At 44.7% G+C, this 22,877-nt stretch overlaps 1 protein-coding gene across 3 annotated transcripts in view; it reads right to left on the bottom strand.

The window, feature by feature from the left end:
* The window catches only part of PHACTR3 (phosphatase and actin regulator 3), a 101,176-nt gene that overhangs the window by 6,299 nt on the left and 72,000 nt on the right, over nt 1–22,877 (bottom strand). For all 3 annotated transcript variants that reach the window (XM_051803092.1, XM_051803094.1, XM_051803093.1), the window contains exons 8-9: nt 22,616–22,769; nt 2,509–2,564 (exon numbers count right to left, since the gene is read on the bottom strand). In XM_051803092.1, the coding sequence (XP_051659052.1) occupies nt 2,509–2,564; nt 22,616–22,769 (210 nt within the window). The remainder of the gene's footprint in view (nt 1–2,508; nt 2,565–22,615; nt 22,770–22,877) is intronic.

Genomic DNA, 22,877 nt, shown 5'->3' with positions numbered 1-22,877 from the left:
CCCATCACTCTGCCCACACAGATCCATTCATTACTGAGGGCTGGGTTTATAAGTCTCAGCAGAGATGCTCTCAATCCTGAGGGGGCCTGGGCAGTGCTATAATTCATTCTGCTGCTCTGCCAGTTCTTCAGGGAACCCTCAGCTCTGCACGACACTAAAACAATTGCTTGAGCTAAGAATGAAATAAGAATTGTACACAGTGGTTCAAGAGATGCCTCCTTGAATGTGAAATTCAGCTCTTTGTTGAGGACAGAGGACACATCTGACACCTGGGTTGTGATTTTAGTTCAAGCTTTTCATGCTTGGTGGGAAACCAGCAGTGTTTCTATAGATAAAGGACTTGGAAGATGAACAAAATTATAAGAAAGTGTTGGCTTTCAGTTTGCTTGTTATGTGTTGATCTCAGAAACATCTCCCTAAGGGAGATAAGAAATCACTTTTTGAAATCTTGCTGAGATTCGCTTTAAAATAACAGGAGGTGCACTTAGGCTTGTGCAATATGCTTCTCTTTTTGCCAGAGTTGTACTAATGTGACTTGTAGGTCCTTAAGAGAGCTTTGAGGGTAGCATTGCTTCTGTCAGCAGCATAAACTATGAACATCCAAGGGGTTGGGAAGTTCAAAGTTTAAAGCCATGCAACCCTTTGTACCTGGAGGAGGTTGTGGTGATTTCACTGAAGGGCATCTGTGCTCTACAGCTCTGCACGTCACACCCAATCCATGGAGGGGTTTTATAAAATCCATAACAAGAAGGCTATTGAAGTCTATTTTAAAAGCTATTTTAAAGTCCATAACAAAAATTTCTTTTAATAAAAGGAGCATTTACTAATTTCTGAGTTCACCCAAAACTGAGAGCAGAGTTGTTGCACCTGTCCAGCAGTTGAAGTTTATACCTGGCACAGCTCTGTGGTGACTGTAGCTCTTCACAGGATACTCAGCTTTTTATATAATGGCAGAGGTAAATAAAATGGAAGTGGTTCTGAACCTGTATAAAGCCTGAGCAACTCAACAGAAGTCAATAAATTTGCTCCACGCTGGAAGCTCTTTAAATGAGATACAAATCCAGCCCAGTATGTTTAGCTGGAATTCAGGAACTATCTTTAATTCTGCTTTATCTTCTTTCTGCTTTATCTCTCTCTAAGCTCATTATATGAATGTATTCAAACTTTTTTATTATTGAAGCTGGTCAGTTTAACCCAGATTAAGGATGTAACCAGCACACTTCAAAAAGTAAACATAAAAGAACAGATTTTTCAGTAGAGATCAGCTCTTCCTTAGCCAGGAAAAACCCCAAAGAAACAGATTTTCAGAGATCTTGGTTATTGACTCTTGAAAATCTGGCCCAGCCTATTTCAGAATCTTGGGTTACTGCTTTTTCTTGCCTCTTGTGGTGGACGACAGGTGAAGTTTGGCCAAGTTCATCCCTCACATTTCAAGGGGGATATCCTTTTCTCATGGAGCTATGTAAATGGTAAATACAGTTAATTTTACTGGGTGTGATCTGTGCATTGGCACAGTACAGAAAGCACTGGTAAATATATGTTGACTATGGAATTTCTTTGTGTTAAAACTGAAATGAAATCCCAGTAACTTCCATGGCAAGAGCACAAGGGGTTTTTTTGGAAACCACTAAGAAAGTTTTGAGACATTAAATTTTAGGTAACACAATGTAGGTAACTTTTTTAGTAGCAAATTACAAGCCTGTGATTAAATATAAATTAAATTGCATAGGCAGCATTGCTTGTATGACAAATTTATGCTTGTTTAGTGAGAAATTGTAGTTCAAATTATTCTGGGTTCTGTCTTTCAACACTAACTAGACCATGAAAATAAAAGAAGCAATAAACTTTTCCTTTAAGCAGATAGATTCCCCCTCTCTTATGTCTGAGACAATTTCAAATCTCCCTCTCACCTTCCCCTAGCTTAGAGGGTTCCCAGTAAGGAAAGGGTTTATGTTCATCACTTGTTTGATCCCCTGCTCAGAACACCAACCTTTAGGAAAAGAGTTGCAAGTTTTGCTTTGAGAATTTGAGAGATGCTGAGAACATTCCCCTGTGGCAGCATCTGTAACAGTCCTGGGACTGTCCCTCTGATAACTCTGACATCTCAGAATGATCTTTGACTTGTCTTTGGGAAGATCTCCAGTGGCGTAACAAATGTATTTTAGGAGAACCACCCCTCTGTGAGGATGTTCCACTGCAGCCTCCATGTGTGGTTTGCCTTGACAATCCATGTCTTGAGAAATGGCACTCCCATTCTCATGGCACTGAGGGAATTGTATTCCCCTCTTGGACAGCCATAACAGTGTAATCAGAATGAAAATTATTTTTGAAAGCCTGAATCTGAACAGTTCTTGTCTGTCCTAAAATTTGTGAAAAATTAAAACTTTTAGGTACAGAAAATAATCCCAGTGAATGAATTCATCTATTTAAAAATAATAGGTTCTGGAAATGCAATCACAGGTTTCAACAAATGCATATAAAATAGTTTAGGAAAAAAAAAGTACTCACGTTTAAGGATATTCCTTCTTTCCAGCTCCTCAACAGCGGGTCTTTGGCTGAGTCGCCTGCGGAAAAACACCAAAATCACATTTTGTACCATGCCTGGTCTTTGGAAAGTCTGCAGGATTCTGAGTTCTGGTTGGTGTTTTCCTCAGGAGGGAACTACAAAATCTCTCTCTAGGACTAGTGAGGAAGAAACTAAAAAAGAATGCTGGCAGCAGGATTCTTTCTTGTATTATTTTTCCCAAATGCCAGCAATGCAGGTGAAAGTTCTCCTCTAGTTTGCTCTGCTGCCAGTGAAAGGCTTCCTCATAACATGCATCCTTTCCATCCCACTTTCCAGACAGTCAGTTGGAACCAGTTCTCTCCAAGGGCAGAATTCCCTCCCGAGGGGGTGTTCAAGGTGGTTATCAAAGGAGTTCCACGGTGATCTTCTGTAGCTCTCACTGCCTTGCCCTTTAATCACACAGAGCAGCGGATTTCCTTTGCTCCAGTAACACCAGTGGTGCACCCTGACAAAATGCAGACTGGCCAGAAATGAAGCTTTCCTGTGGTTTCCTGACCACACGTTGCCCAGCCCCGTCCAGCAGCTCTGCTCTGCTCTGCTCTGCCTGCTGGATGCAGCTCGTGTGCTGCTCGCAGCCTCACGCTGTCTGAACAGAATGTCTTGGTTTCACCTCCCCTTTTCAGTAGTGCTGCCTCAGGATTGAGTCTTCGGATCATATGATCGGTGCCACCGTGATTTTATTCCGCATACTAAATGAGAGTTCCCCACGAGACACTGCTCATATCTGCAGAGGATCTCAGGTACAGGGACCCTCCCCTAGGCAGGCACACACACAGGCTGCGTCTGCTGGTTTCATGGAATAATCCAGCCAGCAGACAGGGGAGAGTTTCGGATGCTCTCTGGGCTGTGTTCTGGCAGCGTTAAGGATTCTCACTGCCTGCTCTCAGCAGATGTTGCCAAGCCAGAGATGAAGTTACAGAGACAAAGAAACACTCAGAGCAGGGACCACACTGCAAACTGCTGCGGCAGTTATTCCTCTGCTGTGCATGGGAAATGAATGAATGATTATAAAGTCATGCTGTAACAAGATCTACATCTTATCAAACACACAAGAGATGGAAAAATTAAGTAACTGTTAATAGACCATAAAAGAACTGGTAAGAGTAACTGATTCCAGTTTCTCCTTGTTTTGTAAGCCTTAGCCAATATACCTTTACAACCAACTCTGCAGTCTTGTGTTATCAGACCAACAACTCCTTACCCTTTTTTAATTAATTTCCCTGAGATCACTGGAAAAACTCTCATCTTTGGCAACAGGAAGGTACCACAACTACTACACAGATTCCCACAGAAAATTTAGATTACATGAGCTCTTGTGCTTAGGAAACACCTACAGCCTAACTCTCATTTTTTCTATGTAACACTCTGTATCCCCTAAACTTCTTCTCCCAGCCTCCAGGTTCTGTTGAGTAATAAGCCAGATATTCCAGCAGCAGAAGCTGCAATAATCCAAACTGGAATTACACTGAAATGCCCTAGTAAAGAATTAAACATGTATTTTTAGTTCCTGTTACCCTTGGACTTTTCCATCCTCACTCATTTGCCTGTATGTCTCAGAAATGACACAACTCTGAATAGGTTTTGTTTGAAACAGATTAAAGTGCATTTTATAATATAAATCAGGGAAGAATAACTTACTCTGAGTGCTTGTCTGCAAATGAGAGGTCTACCCAACCTGCTGCTCACACACCTCTCACTTAACCATTCTTAATTACAGCCCTGCCATGCAAGATTGATAGATTCTCCTGAATCTGTACATTAGATTCCAGAAGCCTCTTGTACACTGAGGGATTAAAAGCCTAACAGAAGTGATTAAAGCAGTATGAGAATGCAAATGCATATGAGTGCTCTGTATTTATATATATATATATGTAGTTATAATATGTACAATGGTTGATTATTTAAAACCCTGTGTCCCCTTTTGGCTTTGATAAATACAAACTAAGTGCCCATATTTCTGTGCATACCCTCAGCTTTACACAGAGCAGAAGGAAAAGGTGCAGACATGTGTACATGGGGGTGTGTGTACATGGGGGCATTACAGGTTTTTTCCTGAGTTTTTCAGAGCTATGGACCACACTTCCAAACTTTGTGTCACAGCCACAAAACGAGACGTGGATTTTGCTTCGAAATAAAATTCTAACAGGATTTCAGGAAATGAGATGGAGTGAAAACACCAAATAGAGCAAGAGTCATGATCAAATGAGAAGTGGTAAAAACCCACTGACACTGTAGCTACCAAAGCACAGGGACATTTTGTGTCTATGTGTTATTTTTTCTGTTCAGGAGAAGCCTCTCTCTGCCCAGACAAAACTTTCACTTCCGTTCTCAGCTGCTGTGGGGTGGCTTGGGGTGAAGGGGATATGAGGGAGTTGGTGAAGGTGAAGGACTCCAGATGCTCCACAAGGGCTGGAACAGGGGGCAGTGACTGCGGGCACAGCCCGGGGACACACACACATATCCTCCCTGAGCTGTGCTGGAGGGAATCAGGGCACGAGAGACCCTTTCTGCAGGGGCTTTCCTGCACCCAGGAGGAGCGTGGCTGCTTTTAGAGTGAACTCACTGCCTTGACTGGTCATCCCTCAGAGCAAGAAACGCATGGCTGCTGTGGGTGTGAGCAGAGCCCGTCCTGCCTGAACTGCTCTGTGGTCTGGGAGGATAGAGGAGGGGACTTCACCCCCCTCGTTTCCTCAGAAGGGGACTCGGCCCCCCTGACACCGCTGGCTTCCCTCAGAACGAGGCTGCAGTCAGGCTCCGAGCGAGAGAACAAACACGTTCCTGAGGGCTCCTGGTGGGGCAGAGGCTCAGCAGAGCAGGGGGAACCCCTGTGAAAAATGCACATCCCTCCTGAAGGGAGCTTTAACGTAAGAAACCATTTCAGATGAGTTTGTGGTTCTGCTCGGGTGAGCTGTTCTCCGGGCACTGTGGGGCTCCGAGCAACAAGTGCTCTACTTTGGATATTTATTCCATATTTTCTCCAAAGCTGTTACAACGTTAAATCCTGCCTCTGGTAGAACCAGAAACACACCCTGCATGCTGAGCTGGACGTGTTTCCCTGGAAGGGACTGTCCATCCCTACGAACAGCCAACACCGTGGCCTTGGAAACCTCAGGGACGCCTGGCCCGGGAAAATGGCTGCCGGCTCCCCTCACGCCATGGCCGGGGAGCGCAGGCCAGGAACCTGGCACTGAGAGGCTGAGGGTCTGGAGAGGGGATGCTCAAATCCTGCTCGATGAAAATAAACTGAATAACAGTATAACTGAATAACAGTTTAACTGAATAAGCTGAATAACAGTTATCACCAGAGCAGGGGAGCCAGGGTGTGGAGCAGGCACCTGCCATGATGGAGGTGTTGTGAAGGCTAAAAACTGACCCCTCCGTGACTCTGGATGGTCTCCATAGGCTTTGCAAAGAGAGGGGTTTGTAGCAGACAGGTGCAGGCCATTTTCAATCAGAGTCCTGGCTCATTTCCTGTGGGTCCAGCAAAGTCCCTGCACCTGAGTGTGGGTGGTTGCAGGGCTCATCCTGCTCTCAGCCTGGCTGTGGTGCTGCTCGGCAACTCTGTAGGAGCCATCGGAAGGTCTGAGGTGGGCACAAGGCTCCAGCACTGCTGCAACACAGACGTGGCCGTGGCTGGGTAAGTCCTGTGCTTTCCATTTCTGTTGTTTTTTCACTCAGGGACTCGCAGCCCCACATGGACTCACCTCAGTGAGGTGACTGTAAGCTCCGCAGGGAGGACTCACGTAGTCCACCACTCCTGTTGTGTCACAGTAATGATTTCCTTTCGGTTGATTTAGATACCTATTTCTTGTTTGTGGAAAAAATATCCAATTAATGCTGTTGTGTTCCTGGACGTTATTAAAATCTAGGTTTGAGTATTTTAGTACTGCCTGCTGAGGCAGGAGTGCTCCTTTAGCACACCTTTGCAGGGCCAGCTGTTGTTGGGGAGGTCTTGAAACTTTCTTGAAAGCTCTCAAATAACACACAGGAAAGTCCTACCTCTGTCCAGATCTCCCACAGTGTCACTGGTATTGCTGTGGTCTCATGTTAAGAGTATCCAGTCCAGGAATTTGCTTCCTTGTTAGCTTAAAGTGAGGGATGCCAAGAGCAGCAGTAAGTGGAGCTGAACTGGCAGCTCCTCAGAGGCAACTGCGGCTGCCTTGGGGAAACTGGGCAGAACTGGAGGCACCAGTGTTGCTTTTCTGTAAATGGTGTTTGGACACAGTTCAGAGTTTGCTGTACGTGTGTCAGTGATGCTCCAAGTTTGGATAGACACCACAATCTGAATAGTTCCTCATAATGCTAAAGTAGTCACCATAAGAGTGTGGGGATAGAAGGGGATGGGCACACAGCACTACATGTGCAGCTATTTCTTAAGGTCAGAAAGGTTACAAAGGTTCTGCATTATTGTTGTTTTGTGCAAAGTAAGCAAAAACCTCCAAGCAGCAAGTGTTCTTCAGCTGTTTAACCTTGCAGAGTGTTCTGGGTGTATTTTCAGTCTACCTTTAGAATGTTTTCTCGAGGAATCTGTATATTGCCATGTATATATTGCCATCTCAGAAGCCAAATACTTTCCTTGCTCCCATGTCCTCTCCACTGTTACTCCTGTGGGTGAGAGGAGCAGGTCAGTGCAGGTGTAGCTCAGTCACCTGCTTGGCCCCAAGAACACCCCACAGGTTACAGCCATGTGCACTGTGGGTCTCAAAGCACCTCCGGTGCTGGGAGTTTGCACATGGCCTCGAGGTGTTTGTTTTCTCTGTGCAATGTGCACATGGGAGCTCTGTGACGTTGGTGAGGGCTCCACACTGGCTCCCCAAGGGGCAGTAAATCCACCATGTCTGGCTGTTCCCCTTGATGAACACGTGTGGTGTATAATTGCAGCAAAACAGGCTGCCCAGGGGGAGAGCAGGAGAGTGCTGCCCTACCAGCCCCATGCCTAGGAGGTTTGGTGGAGTGGGCTGCAGCCCTTCACCATGAGAGTCCAGGGGGAGGTCCCGCTAACAATTGTGTCTGACATGTGCTGGCATCAGAGTCAAGGGGGAAACCACAAACTGTTCCTCCCCTCTGGAGCAAGGTCACATGTCTGTGAGCCCAATGTGAGCACATGTGCCTGGGACTGCTGATCAGTAGATCGATATTTACTTCACACAGCCAGATTGACTCCTTCACATTTAAGGGAATGGGACCAGCATTACAGCAAGGTTGACAATATTGGACTGTTACAGGTGACTGAATCCTCAGCAGTCTGTGAATCTGCATGTATCAAGGTCTGCTGTCAGATGGGCAATGCATCAATATTTCCTATGAACAGGAGACACTGCCAAGTTCTCTGTCCTCAGAGCAACCCTCAGCAGTATCTCCGTTGTCCGTGCTGGAATTGCATCCCAGCAAAGCCACAGCAAGCTGTGGGCTTGCAGTTGTGGGCACAGAATAGCTGATGAGGTACAGCCCACCTGTGTGCATATGGGGCTATGCTGACTTGCCACACCTCAGACAGTCCTTCTTTTCTAGCTCTTCTTACAGGTTTACACTCCCCTGCCTAGCAAACATTCAGCAGAATCCAGTGAAAACAGCTCAGGTTCTTGATTTGTGTGGTTTCTTGTCTGTCCCCAAAATATGTTCCTCTGTTGTCCAAAAATATTTTTGCACAATATCTGTTGCACAGTATCTGGATGTATGACTGTCACAAAACTGAATTTCTTTTGGATTTGTCACTGAAGCCAAAAGACATAGTTTGGAATCCTGTTGCTGCTCCTAGTTAGATCCATGTGATTCCCATAATCTTCAAAGGGAGCAGTGAACTGGGAGACTTGGACACGTGCATGTGCCTGTGGACGCTGGACTGACAAGTGAGCAATCAATCCAGCCATCAGTAAATGAGCTGTAGCCAGAGGCAATTGCATTGATTGTCTTTGTGTCAGGTGGTTTTGCAGACGAGTTGGGAAGGGAGGTGGTGGGGAGGATCCCTCTCACAGGAGAGCTCCAGTCCAGCCAAAGGGAGGAGAAATGGGAGTGCCCTGTGCTTGCTTCTCATAAAGCTGCTTGTGTCTGCTGCCCATCAGGAGGCCAAGGCTCTGCCTCTTAAATTGGCATCTCTGTTACCAGAACATCATGTTCAATTCATCAAGCAGTTTATTTTCATCCTTCCTATAAGTAGCTGTGAAGAGGATGTGTGCCAGGGCTTTGAGTCGCCCACGCGCTGCACTGTGGCAGTGCAGAACTGCTGGCATGTACAATTATGGGTAGTAGTAAATCTGTGGTGGGAGGGACTTCTCTTTTACTGTCTGTGCAAAATTAGAAGGCAGACACTGAGACACAACTTGTTTTCACCCCAAGGTAATTCTGGCATGAGCTCAGTGATGTGCCAGGGTTTGCCATAACAGGAAAATCATACAATAGTTTGAGTTGGCAGGGAACTTTAAAGATTCATCTAGTTCAACCCCCCTACAATGAATAGGGACATCTTCAAATAGATTAGGTTACTCAGAGCCCTGTCCAGCCTGACTTTGAATGTTTCCAGGAATGGGACATCCACCATCTCTCTGAGTAACTTGTTCCATTGTTTTACCACCCTCACTGTAAAAATCCTCATTCTTATATCTAATCTAACACAATCTTCCTTCAGTTTAAAACTCTTCCCCTTTGAACAATTACTCTCTGACCGTGTAAAAGGTCGTTCTCCCTCTTTTTTATAAGCTCCCTTTAAGTACTGGTAGGTCACAATAATGTATCCCCAGAGCCTTCTCCTCCCCAGGCTGAACATCCCCAACTTTCTCAGCCTGTCTCCATAGCAGAGGTGCTCCAGCCTTGGAGCATCTGAGTATCATCCTGTGAGTAGTTGGTGCCATTCTGTGAATGGAGCTCAGAGCAGTATGAAAAGGGTGAGTTGGTGTGGCAGATACTGTGAGTTGCATGCTTTAAAATTACCCAATATTTGTGTCTATGTTCCTTCATGAACTATTTTTTGCATCCAAATAAGAAAACTGTGGATAAACACAGGGGCTGTACATGTTGCCTTAATTACATATGTTACTTATTCGTTTGGCCTTTAGTTCTCTCTGCATTTTCAAGGCTGCGAATCAGCACGAGTTCAGTTAATTATGTTGTCTCTCGTCTCCCAGGCAATTACAGTTGTCCATCACTATAATTTCTGTGATATAAGGCCTGCAATGAGGAGTTCAGATTTCAGTTGGAATCAAACCCACATACTTGCCCAGCGTGACCCTTGTATCACAACCCACCGTCCCTGAGCGACCCACACCCTGTGACAGGTCTGCTCTTGCACAGTGCTACTTAGTGATAAGCACTCTGTGGGCTGAGATGCACCAACAGGGCCAGATCTAATTATGGTAGAGGATTCAGATGGAGAAGGCTTTACCTAATCACTGTTTTCACCCCCTGTGAAAGCCCTGCTGCATTTGACCTTTGGGTCCCTGCTTTTCTCAATGTATGAGGAAGAAAGGCCAGGTACAGCAGGGGAGCAGAGCCAGCCTTGGTTCAAAGGCCTGCTGCAAAGCTCAGTGCAGATGCTGAGCATCCTTCCATCCCCTTCAGGAGGCTTTTGCTTTCATACCTCTCCCAACACACAGATGAGGACTCTTGGAGGATGTTGTGGCACACTGCAGGACCGACATCACAGAATGATTTTAATTTACTACACATGAACTAATGCTCTGACATTGGGGTGTGAATGTAAAAGAACAGGAATTTTCTCCTCTCCCTTCCATCTGCTTCCCCACTCTGTGGTTTAACAGAGCTGCTACATACTGGATCTGTCCTGTTTGTAATAGAATTACAATATTTAGTCACTAGGGTGACAGAAGTACAACTGATTATTCAGCCAGAGACATGTTCTGAGTCTGTAGTTTGATGAGTGCTTTGTTCAGTAGCAATGTCAGTGTGAGCAGCACCACTGCTTGTTCTTACTTCTGCTTTGCCTTGCAGCTGGGCAAAGAGCTGGTTTGGGGAATACAGTCAAGCTAAAAATAGCTCAGCAAAAAAGAGTGCTCAAAGAACAAGCTCTTGAAATAACAGTGCAAGTGCTGCAGCCTCCCAGTGCCCCTCCTCTGCTGAAGGCTGATCAGGGCTTAGGGCTCTGTACTAAAATGCATATTGAAGAGTGTTCCAATGGAAACCACATGGTGGTTATGACCTGGGTCACACTATGCAGGTCACTGAAAATGGCTAATAATATTTCATTGGAAGGCAATAGGTTTTCTTTCTTTTTTTTTTTTTCCCCTTCTCTGAAACAGTACAGCTCTGGAGCCCTGTGTTCCCACAGAATGAAAGAGAAAAAAGCAATGCTACATGTCTCAAGTTTGGGCAAATTGAGAACATTGTGGGTTTGATGCTTCAGGACAGGCAAATAAAATGAATCATATAAATCCCAGTTCTATCCCACTATGTATGTATTACCATTATATTATTTTAAATAAAGACATCTGCCACTGCTGAAGCAATACCAAAATCAACTCTGATAGCAACTGCTTGAGCAGCAGTAGGGAGTCTGCAAGTGAATCATCAGTAGACCAGAAACAAATCTCAGCTCAGTGGTGGGGACTGTCACTGTCCTGAAACTTTCCCATCTCCTACTGAAACAGTTCCATGCTCCTGGGTGCTTGCTGGGTAATGATATGTACCAAAAAAAAAAAAAAAATAAGGAAGAAAAAGGAAGTTAAGCTTTATATCAAATAAAATTCAGTGTCTGAGGGCTCGTGGCTCAACTTCCTGGGCAGCCAGGAATGCAATGCCAGCCACTGCAGGGTGAGGGAACAGGGGCAGGATGACAGAAAGACATGTCAGTTCGGACTGTAGCACTAGCTGTGTTCCAGAGTGTATCAAATATATACAGTACATGGATGGAAGTGCCCCAAGATGTCCTGGATTCAGCTGGATGCTCACTGCTGCAGAGCCAGCAGTAAGATCCTGCAATACTGTCCATTTAACCTATAAACAGTTGCCCCTACCAACAGATGCCACTGCAGTGTGCAACTGTGGGATTTGGGTCACTGGAAGAAACCACAGCTGGATTTGCAGAGAGCAGACAAAGCAATCTTGGCATGTGTGGCCTGTCAGCCTGTCTCTGCAGAGTGTATCAGTCCTCTTCCTCCCCCTCATTTAATGCAGAATGGTTTGGGAATGGCCACTCTCACCATGGATACTGAGCTGCCGAGAATTCCCCATGCAGTGGGAGTTCTGTTCCCTGTAAGCTGCAGTAGTACATAAAGAACCCTTTGGCAATCTGCAAAGTCTGTGCAGAGACAAATAAAAGTCTGCAGGTGTATTTGCCACTGCAAGGTGTTGCATAAAGCAGCAGCAAGGATTTCCCCTGGAGCTGGGGGTCTCAAGCTGTGTGAACCTGGCAGGGATGGACATCCTGGGGCACTTCCAAACCCCTTGTAATGTCAGCCTTCATGCCAAGGGATGGTTTTCTTGATTACTGAAGTAAATCAAGGAAGATGCAGTACTTTCCAAGCACTTTATGTAATCCCTAAAGAAAAAAAACCTAAATTATAGGGATTCCTAAAGTTGCAAATGCTGCTGGGATAGAGAGCTGCACACCTGCTCCCAATGGCAGGAATCTCTCTGGGAACATCCCCCCTGGCAAGGCAAGGACTTTCTAGTTCTCGCCTGTCACTCACCCACACAGCATCTCCAAAAGGATGGGATATCCCTGCCTTCAGACAGCATTCCACCATCTGTTGCACTATTTTTTGTCTATCTCGTGCATGCTATTGTTGGCCCAGTGTTTTTCAGGACAGACTTAGACCAACAGCCTGCCCTTACACTGTCGTTAGCCTTGGCTGGCCAGAGCCACACACAGCCTTTGCCCATAGCAGGCTCTGAACCCTGCTTCTTTTTTTCTGTTTTATTTATTTGATTTTAATATCTTACTTTTTATCAGAATTTCTCTTGAGAGTGTCTTGATTTTCAGTGCAAAGTGTTCCCGTTATGAGAAATCCCACTGACAGCTCAAAGCAACCCAAACACTCTGTAAAGTGCAAGTGCCCTGGTCTCAACACTCCCCTGGTTTGTAGTCCTTTCCCCAGCAGCTCTCCCAGTGCTCTGTAAGGCTGGTCTATGTGGTTATCTCTGTGGTACAGAACAGGAAAGTGTGGCAAAGTGTCTTGTCTGGAAAACCAGATTTGCAGACCCTCTGGGGATTTATTCACTTCCCTCTGCAAATGGTATTTCAGTAATTCTGCTTTCCTTTGTTTTTAAATTGGACTGGGTGAGTAGTATGACTTGTCACTTGATGCCACTGTGTGTGACACTGAGCATTGCAGACAGGCTAACTTACAGGGAAATGTAGAGAGGATTTGAATTTTACAATGTCATCCTCATTTTCTGTCTGTTCTTCCCCAAAACTTTTTGGGACCCTCCTTAGCTTTGTTTAGGATCCTGTGTTTGCTCATGGCCATGTAAATCCAAACAGAATTTGCTGGCAAATTTCAGGCAGAACAGAATATTCTGAGCTTTTGAAACCTGGGTTCTTCAATTGAATAATATGTAAGAATTTAATTATGTAACATTCCCTATTGACCTGAGCATTTATTCTTGACAGTACAGCTATGATTTGTTATGGTACAACATGCACTGTCTCTTACTGTCAAAGCACAAGGCTGTGAGGAAAACATTTGTGAGTTCTCCGTGTTCTGGTTCTGTTTTCCCACCTCCGTGTCTCCTCAGAGCTGTTCTCTGCCTGTGGAATGACTGCTGGGATGGGGTGAGCTCAGCAGAGCAGGGTGAGCTGGCAGTGCCCTCTCAGAGCTGGAAGAGGCCTTAACTGTGCAAACACTCTCCATCATGCCCTGCTTTTCTAGGCTTTTGGAGCACGCTTTTCACGCAGCTGATGCACAGTGAGTCACAGCATTTGAGAGCTGGGCCCCTGGTCCACCCAAAGTCCTGCTGCCCCTGAGCTTCCTGCACACCTGAGCTTGCCATTCCCACATGCCATAACATTCCCGGTTATCATCTTCTGCTAAAGGGATTTCTTTAAGCTTAACTGCATGATGCCTATAAATATAACTTTCCTTACTCCATTAGCCCTGGTTTGTTTAACCTTTCCTTGAGAAGGAGGATTTTGCCCCAGTTGAGAGGTATTTGGAAGGGCTGTAGCCACTCCCAGTGATCATTATAACGGGGTGCAGTGCAGCCTGGCCACAATATGGCTTTTGCAGACACCCTCAAATTAGCCTGATCTCTTTGCACCAGGCCAGCTGCTCTCTGCAGACACTGCTAGGAGAGCCTGGCTTTTTTATTATTATTATTTTAAACATGGTTTCTGAGAAATTAATGACGTACTAATTCATTCAGAATTTAATTTGCTTAATGAATATGATCATCTCAAAAAAAATGACACTGGTGGTTTGTCTGTGGGCTGTGTAGTCTTGATTTTGAGAGCTCTTTTTCAACAGTGAGGCACTCATGGTTTTATTCTACTGTTTGTCTCTTGGCCGAGTAGTATTTTGTATAATATTAAAAACCCAAATAACTGACACATCTTTGCACAGCAATGGACTAACTACATATAAGTTCCTGTTTCTAATGTGATTTAAGACTCAGATTTTGCCACCTTGATGGTTCTTGTTTCCTAGTTGTCTTGATACAGTCCTCTGCATAAGTGGATTTTCAACAGAAGCAGGTTCTCAACCTCCAAAGGTGTCACCTGTTCCTTATTAACTACACTGGGTAAATACTTGAGCAAGGAGTGATAAATCTGGGAGTTCTTTTCTTTTGTCTTTTGGTATGTTACATGTCACAGCTAAAGAAAAAGATAAGAAAATAAGAGTGCTTCTCAGGGGAGAAAAATACTTTCCAGAGTCTGAAAAGGTCAAGGAAGTGTTCAGGCCATTTGGATGAGTTAATTATCCTCAAAAACAGATACTGAAGGAAACTTGTAGTGCTCTGTTTGACACAAGTAGCTCCCAAGGAAAAACCCCACAAGACTGGATTGTAGAGCTGCAACTCGCCAGGTGGGCACAGGCAATGGAATCCAAAAGATTTAGCTAGAACTGTGTTTTAATTGATACAACTGTACAATATCTATCGAGCAGTGGCTGATTGAAATCAATGACCTTCTGTTCTGACCTTTTTTCTCTCACTCCCCCCCTCCCTATTTTCTAAATATTTATTTTCTTCATTTTTCATCTGCCTTGCCTTCTCTGAAGTTCTCTCAGAAAGGTAAAAACTGTGCCAGACTGACCCAGTTTTCTATATGAAAGCAGCAAGCCTGATTCCTGGAGGAATTAAGATCCTGAATGAACCAGGCTACACAAGTTGTGCTCAGAGCCACAGGAGGAGGAAACTGTAGTAACTCTCACAGTATTTGGAGAGGCAGCAACTGCTCTATATGAATTAATTTCCTTGCCTCACATGTGCTGAGACAGTTCTTGGAAGAGAATCCAAAAATACGCCCGAGTTGTTCATGCGAAGGTGCAGATGATTCATCTGCCAACGCTGCCCGTAAATCAGCACTAACTCTGCTGTGGTACAGCCATGTGCCCTCCAGGTATGGGGGGTGCAGAGCTGACACCCCACAGTAAGGAAGTTTTGTCTTTTTTCCCTTCTCCAAACTAAAAGCCACGCTTCAAATTTAGTGGGAGAAGTTTCTCTCCACTTAGGTATTCTGCAGGCAATTCACAGCAACACTGATGGGGACACTCATTTATATCCAGTCTGCATTTAAATTTGGTTGGGTTTAAAGGGCAAGTGGCAGGAGAACCAACACAACAGCAAAACTTCCCCTCTCTCTCTCTTTTGTTCTTACATGCTTTCAAGTGGCACATCTGAAATGGATATGTTAAAACTGAAAAAACCATGCAAGTAAACCCCTTTCTAGCTGAGATTTTACTTGTGCCAGTTCATAGTCTCTCAGATACACACTGTCCTTCCTATCTGGCTTCTGTTCCAACTACAGTGAAGTAAGTGCTTGGCTTTAAGTGTATAAAACATTTTTCCTGAATTTCATTAATGGAAAACGAACAAAAAAACCCTAATCCTAAATAATCTCAGTAACACAGTGACCATCCCCACAAAGAGGATGAATGAATGAATGAATGAATGTCTGCATCCCTCCCTGCTCAACCCTTGGGTTATCAGGAGCTCACAACTGTTTCAGCACCTTGTTCTGGTCAGGTTTGCACAAATCACTGTGACAACCAGAGCAGCTCACTTTGGTCTCTATCGATTAAGCTCTGCAAATTAAATTAAAGTAATTTCTTTCTGTAATTACTTATGCTGCAGACTCCAACTAGCTCAAGGACCTGAATCATAATCCAGTGAAAGGTGAAGCATTACAGAGTGTTATTTGCTTTCTCTGCATTTCCATTTTGGTTTATGACTGCTTGTCACTTCACAGTTTGTTCAAGCCCAGATCTCCAGGCCCATGTAGGTTCCCAGTTTCTGAGGAAGGATGTGAGCCTGAACACATGCTCCCATTTGTAGGCGGTTTGGCAAAGCAAGTGCACTCTTTTCTTCCCTAAGATGTTTTTTTCCTTATTTGCTTACACTTGCTTTAGCAGTTTTCCCGTAAGTTTATTTATGTAATTATGCTCCCCTGTGATATTTTACAGCTTTCCGAACTCTGGTTTTTATATTTCTAGTTTCACATGTACCACTTATGCCAGAAGATCTATTTGAGGAATTGACTCTGTGTCCCAGAAAAGGCCCTGTATATTCCTCTCTGTGTTTTCACCTGCTGCTCCTCTCTTCCCTTGCCTGCTGTGCTTTGACCTGCTGCCCTTGCCTTCACTGTGCTGTGGAAAACATGTTTGATTATGAATTCCCAGCACTGCCAGAGAAGTAGAACAGAGCAGTGTGAGGAGATAGTGTCTTCCCAGAAGACAATCTTTCATCAGCTGTGCCCTGGGAATTTGGAACTTTATTTTGTCCCCTGGCAGAAGTTCCTGTCTCTGCAGTGACACTGCCCCATGTTTGCACAAACAGCCACCATTTTCAGCAGGAGGTGTGTGCTGAATCCTTAGCACAACACACCTGCCCTGAGAGCAGCTCTGGGTCCTGTGCATGTGTTGAAATCAAAAAAATAACACAAGATTAAGTCCTCCCTGTTTCAACCCTTTATAAATGAATTAGTGTGTTCAAAAATCCTTGCCAGACAAGCTGTGGGCTGGTCTGAGACAGCAAATTGCTCTTTGTGTTTCAGCTGCAGATCACGGCTCTTGCCCAGAGCTGCCAGGGTGCTCCATAATTAATTGTGCAAGCACTGCTTCATTGCTGAAGCAAGCAAGTGCCTCTGATTAAAGAGCCTCTATCCAGAGGGCCTGGTATGATCCTGTACTTGGGGTCAGGTTTATTTGCTGACCAGGGATTCGTGTTAGTGAAGATCATTCTATTTTTGTGGGTGTAATACCTGAAAGGGAACAAACCTTTCTCAAGAGCTCTTCAGCCATAAAGACAAGGGGACAGTGTAGCCAAGGTACAGTGTGTACAGATGTACTTGAAGCTCCTCTAATGCTCCCTTGGACATGAAAAGCCCTGTAAACAGGAGGTTGAACTCACTCACTGCTTGGAGATGATAAAAACACTTAAGACTTCTCCCTTTCCTTCTGATCTTTATCACTGAATGCTGTCTCAGTACCTCTGGCAGCACACACTAAACCTCAGCCCCCTGGACCAGGCCAGTGCTGTCTGTCACTGTGTTCACAGTAGGGATTTTAGGTGTGTGCCACTGCCTGACACCAAGGAAGGGCAGAGGGAATATTAATGCCTGTGGGATCCGGCCATCTAAATCCTGGAGGCAGCGTAAAAAAATCTCACCATCACTTGCACCTCCTCCCTTCCCCACAGTATTTTTCTTTTCTATAACCTGAAAAGCAGAGGCCATAACCGAAAAGGGACAAAACATTTTAAAAAAACCCCAAATCCTCACACAGCACTCAGGCACTGTGGAAGCTCTTAATAAAATCCTGCAGCATGTACTGACAGCAGCCCCCAGCTCATCCCCCACCACCATCACGTTCTTCTGTCTGGTGCAGAGGAGACAGGAGACTCCCTGGGCTTCCACACACGCCCCCAGAATTAAACTGGCTCTATAAATAGCTGGTGTCTCATGTGAGGAGCTGAGGCTGCACAGCCGCCCACGCTGTGCTTGGGGTTATTTTTAGCATCAGGGAGATGCTACCTGGCTCATTGCTGCCAAATGAGAAGGAAAAGCATTAAACTGTACATAGCTAATTAGTGCTGACAGCTGAGCTGTTCTTTGTGCCTGCCCTTGCCTTTCTGTCTCTGCAATGAATCTGTGTCAAGTCTTCCCAGCCTTCTGAAATCAGGGCACTTCCCTGATTTTAAGTGCAATGACTGGGAGTTGGAGTTTCATCAAAAAACATTGCTAAGCTCCAGGTGAATTTAGGTGAGTCTCTAAACTGGGCTCAGTTCAGTAGCTACTTAACTTCTTCTTTAGGGCTACTAGTGGTTTGGGCACACACATCCCCTTTTTGGTCAAAGTAAAAAAAAATATTCCCCTAAATTCTGGGGATTCAGCCCAGTTTCCTGCTGAACCTCTCAATCTGGAGGGCTGATGCCTTTTCAGTGAGCAAAGCTGCACTGAGACATTTCTGCGAGGAAGTGGCACTGGTCGTGCCATCCTTGGGAAACAGGGCAGCTTTTGTGTCATCAGTAGGTAACATTTCCTTTGTGATGGCTCTGTGCTGAACTGTCAGGCTGTATTTTAGGCTCCAAATCTGAAGTGCTTTTAGCCTGGTATTGTTCTGTCTCAAGCAGCACCGCAAACTTCACACTCTGTTACCTGAGGCTGAGGTACAAACCAGGCTCTAATCTGAGTGTGCTTTTAGCTACAGCTGCACTTTCTGGGCAAGTCAACTTGAAAATGGCCCTCCAAGAACCTCAGGGCAGCACTAGAACTACAGATCCCAGATGTGGTAAAGTACTGAATAAAGATACCTGCTTTTCACTTTGCTTTGCCAAGAAGCCTTGCCCCAGCATGATCCACTTACCCAGGCCAAGATTTTCAATGTGGTAAAGATCAGTTTTAGGTGCTCAAGTTTTGGTTCTGCTGTGTGTCCACAAACCCATCGTTCCTCCCGTCTGGCTCCTTCGATGCCCCCATTTCTGTATGTGAATTCCTGTTTCCATAATCTCTCAAGTGCCACTTAACACATCTTGTCTACTTATGCAAATACCCAAGGAGGTGAAAGAGAACATGAAGTATAATCTTTTCCAGGAATTCATGTATTCATTGAACACTAAGTAATACTGGAGCATCTTTGTGGTTATATAAGGCATTCTTGAAAAGCGCCAGCGACCCAGGAAGCTCAAACATCAACTTTCTAAACAGTCAGAGATCAAATTTAATTAAGCAATCTTTTCCTGCATCACTCTTCAGTCTGGCAACTATTTTACTCCCCCAGGTTTCAGCTAAAACCCCCTCTAGAACAACATGAGCCTGTCAGACAGAAAGTAGATATTGCAAATAATTGTACTTGCAAATGTCTTTTCTGCCTCGTGACACAAAGAGCTCCAAATTCACTGAATTCCATCGAGGGCTTATTATCTGTACTCCAAGCACATACTAATGGGAACCAAGATCTCCTGGGAGCCCTGCTGCCTAATGCACAGTAGAATATTGCAAGTGTGCACCATGGTTTGGGGCACTGGAGATGCATGAATTACTAAGAGAAGCACTACAGCATAGGGAAATCTGGGAAAAATGGAATCTTGCCATCTTGGATGGAGGAGCAGGGAGAAGTGCATGTTTCCACGGCAACAAGTGGTAGATTAAATTGACTGGGAGCACGAAATACAGGAAATACACTTTCCAAAAGCAGCACTGCACATAAATGACTCCTGGAATCCTCATGCTGCTGTCAGTCAATAATAAGTCTGAAGTCAGTGGATTTGCACTGCTGTAAAAGTAGAATTTGGCTCAAAAGATAGAACTCCTCAGTCTCTCTTTTGAGATGGAATAAGTGGGAAAGTGAAGAAAAAAAGGGATTTTAGCTTTGACTTCATAAAGACTCATCAGAGTGATAGCAGAGAGTTGATTTTCTCAGCAGGCTCACAGCTACTGTTGAAATGTGTTACAACCAGAACCGTTTAAAAATACAGTGGTTTTGAGAAGATGTTATTCTTTTGTCTCCCCATTTCTGAAGTTACATAAACACTATTATTTGATGTATTTTGCACATTAGGTATGTCAGCACAGCTTTTCCTCCAGAGTACAGTTAGGCTGTGTTAGCTGTGGGACTGAGGCAATTTGCTAGACAGCTACAGACTATCAAATCCTACAACTGTGCTGAAAAATATTGATCTTGTTTTCTTGCCCTTCTTATGCTGACAGCTATTGAATAACTACCCCCTAATCTGCCCATACATTATTTTTTTGTGCTAAAGAACAGGTCTATAACCTGATGGGACACGATTTGCTGTTATCAAGTGTTACTACTATGGCAGCAGGAACATGCTCTCACTTGCACAGGTAGGGGCAAAACCCTACAGAGAGCAGACATTCCTACTGGATCCCATTTCCTGCTCTGTACTTCCCACCTCAGCACTCAGCAGTAAGTTCCTTAGCTATAAACTTCCAAGTTGTCACAAAGAGATTATGCTGCACAAGTACCAGTGAAATGAATGAATGTAAAGACCTCAAAATCTCATCCAAGAATTTCCATTTCCATGCTGCTGCCAGACTGTGCTGAGTGGGGGCTCTGGGGTGGTCTGGGTTTTGTGGGGTGAGTCCTAGTCAGAAATTCCAGAGGGATATCTCTGGGCTTTAACTCTCTGCCCTTTACCAATACCCATTTTTACTTGGTTGGTTGGTGGTTGGGTATTTTTGAACACCTACTTGCTTTTCCTGGTGTAAATATTTTCCTGATGCATCCACCACCTGAGCTTGTCTGCATGCTCATGTCTATTCTGGTGGATGAGTTAAGAGCTGAGCTGAGCTCTGCCAGCCCACATATGTGCTGGAAGTTGTGTGGGAGAGGGCTTCCAATCTGTTTTGCCATTCCTGGCTATTCCAGCAATCTCTGTACCGTCTGTTCCCCGAAATGCGCTCAGTATTCCACATTCCTGGAAGAAGGAGCTAAATGAAGGCATGTTTTCCAGCACTTGGAACAAAGATGGCTTTTAGCCAACCTCTAGACATCACCAATGAGATCAATGGGCTGCACCCACAGATTGTTCCACAAAACCAGAGCAGACAGCATGGAGGGTCCCTTCACTGCATTCCCCTATAGACACCTCCTGGTCATGACCAGCCCTTGCCTTCACCTGTCCAGCAATTTCCTTTTGAATTCCTTGACATTTGACTTCAGGCATGAACCCTTGAAAGGAATTCCTTAGGCTCATTATTAAGCAAGCTAAATGATGAATGAAAAGAAAGGGATAAAGCCTGTAGTTATACCACCTGCAGCTGCAATTCCATTAGACCTTTCACACTAACAGAAGTCAGGCTGGACTGAAAGGAGATGGGACCTTCCAGGCATTTCAGCAGTGTGAGATGTGGCTGGATGTGACATAACCTTCTCATTCAGTGAATACTTTGTGACGGGTGAACTTGGTTTTAGGGATGCACTGGGGCAGAAACCATTTTTTTTGTGTATTTTAGAGCAATCAAACTGGGCTCCTGACCTGTGAAGAGATTTTATGAGCAATTGACTGGCCATAATACTGGAATTAGCAATATTGCAGTGCAGCTTAAATATTCCCCTGCAATGAATACACAGGCTTGCAGGATCCAGATGGTCCAGGGCTGTGGTGCTTTCCTTCCGATAGTTATTAATGGGACACGTCTGTGATTTGCTCTGCCTGTAATTTTTGGAACTTAAAGCAAATTGTAATAGGATCTTTTCTACTTGTATGGGATGGACATGTTTTTTGTGACAGGGTCTGGCATCTGCACTGCCTTGTGCAGTCACTGGCACGAGGCACCATTTTCCTTTGGGAGCAAAGTGCTGTCACGCAATCACTGAGATTGGAGGAAGGCAATGCCTCCATCAGGGGCAGGGGCATCCTGAAGGGCACCCAAAATCTCATCTCTGTTCACTGAACAGCACGTTCCTCAGCTGAGGACAAGCGTGGTGCTGGCAGGGATGTTTTCCTGCACAAACTCTGGTCCCTCAGGACTCGTGCTCTGATCCATGTGTGTGCTTCTCACTCCCTGTCCCCTGAGGTAAAGTTTAATCAAAAGCACACACACATGAATGAGCTAGTCTAAATATCAATAAATGTTTCTTTCAGGAGAGGCCTGAGATATTTAATATTTAATAAGCCTTGAAAATGAACTTCTATTCATGTTTCTCAATTTGATTCCAAGCATTTTGGCGGCGAGCAGCGCTCACTGTCCCAGTGTGGGCAGACAGAGCACAGATTATTTAACAATCCACTTTGTCTCATCTAAAATATTCATGTTTGCAGATATCCAAATGGAACTCTCAAAAAAAACAGACATACACAAACCAAATGCTGCAGTCTGAGCCTCAGAGTCATCTTAAATCTTTCCTTTAGGCTACAAGCCACAGTGATGCTTTTTCTCTCACAGCACTACCCTGTTGCCCTGGTTACTGAGGAAAACCAGAGACCATCCTGCTGTGCCTGCAGCTGGACCGACACAGGTACCTTCCCCAGGTGAGGGCAATGCTGCCTCTTCCTTAAAGCACCAATGCAACCCCCAATACAGCAGCTTTCCCCTGTGCAAGTAGCTGGAATGATTGCCTTTATCCTCAAATTCAGCTAGTGCTGACAAAGCCAAACCAGGTTAATAAATAATTATATTACTCTTTTTGTTAAAGCAGGACCTCAAAATCTTGATTACATCAGTGGGGCTGCAGGTAGATTTGGCAGAATTTTGTCTCCCACACTGACTTCTGTCTTGGTGTCTATTGGAATCAAGGCAATCCTGACTGAAGAGTTAAGATTTATTTTTTTCCTGTGGCTGATTGACAGCTGAAAATGTGCTGTATCAGTTTGTGCATGGACTTGGGGGTGGGTCACAGTGTCTCATCCGACAGGACTCAGAGGACACTCCCTTGCAAAGGGAGGTTCCTCCCTGTTCTCATTCCCAGCACTTACTTTGAGAGTTTCATTTCAATTTGCTGCCGGATTTCCTGTCTTTCCTCATCCGTCCTCCTCGGGAAAATATTCCTGTCTTCCAGCTCCTGCTTACTTGGTCTGTTCCGTAGTTTTACTGCCAGCAGTTCTTTCTTGCATTTTCTTGGCAAAGTACCTGGGACATGCATTGAAAAGGAAGTTATTAGAAAGACAGATCCTGGGAATAAAACAGGAATGTTTGAAGAGCAGGAATATCAGAGTGACAGTGATGTGTAGGTCAGTG

The sequence above is a fragment of the Manacus candei genome, unplaced genomic scaffold, assembly GCF_025592945.1.
Source record: "Manacus candei isolate 608988 ecotype Guabito, Panama unplaced genomic scaffold, ASM2559294v1 h1tg000057l, whole genome shotgun sequence".
Lineage (NCBI taxonomy): Eukaryota > Metazoa > Chordata > Aves > Passeriformes > Pipridae > Manacus > Manacus candei.
Note: the sequence above shows the minus strand (reverse complement) of the source record. Positions and strands in the feature narration are given on the sequence as shown.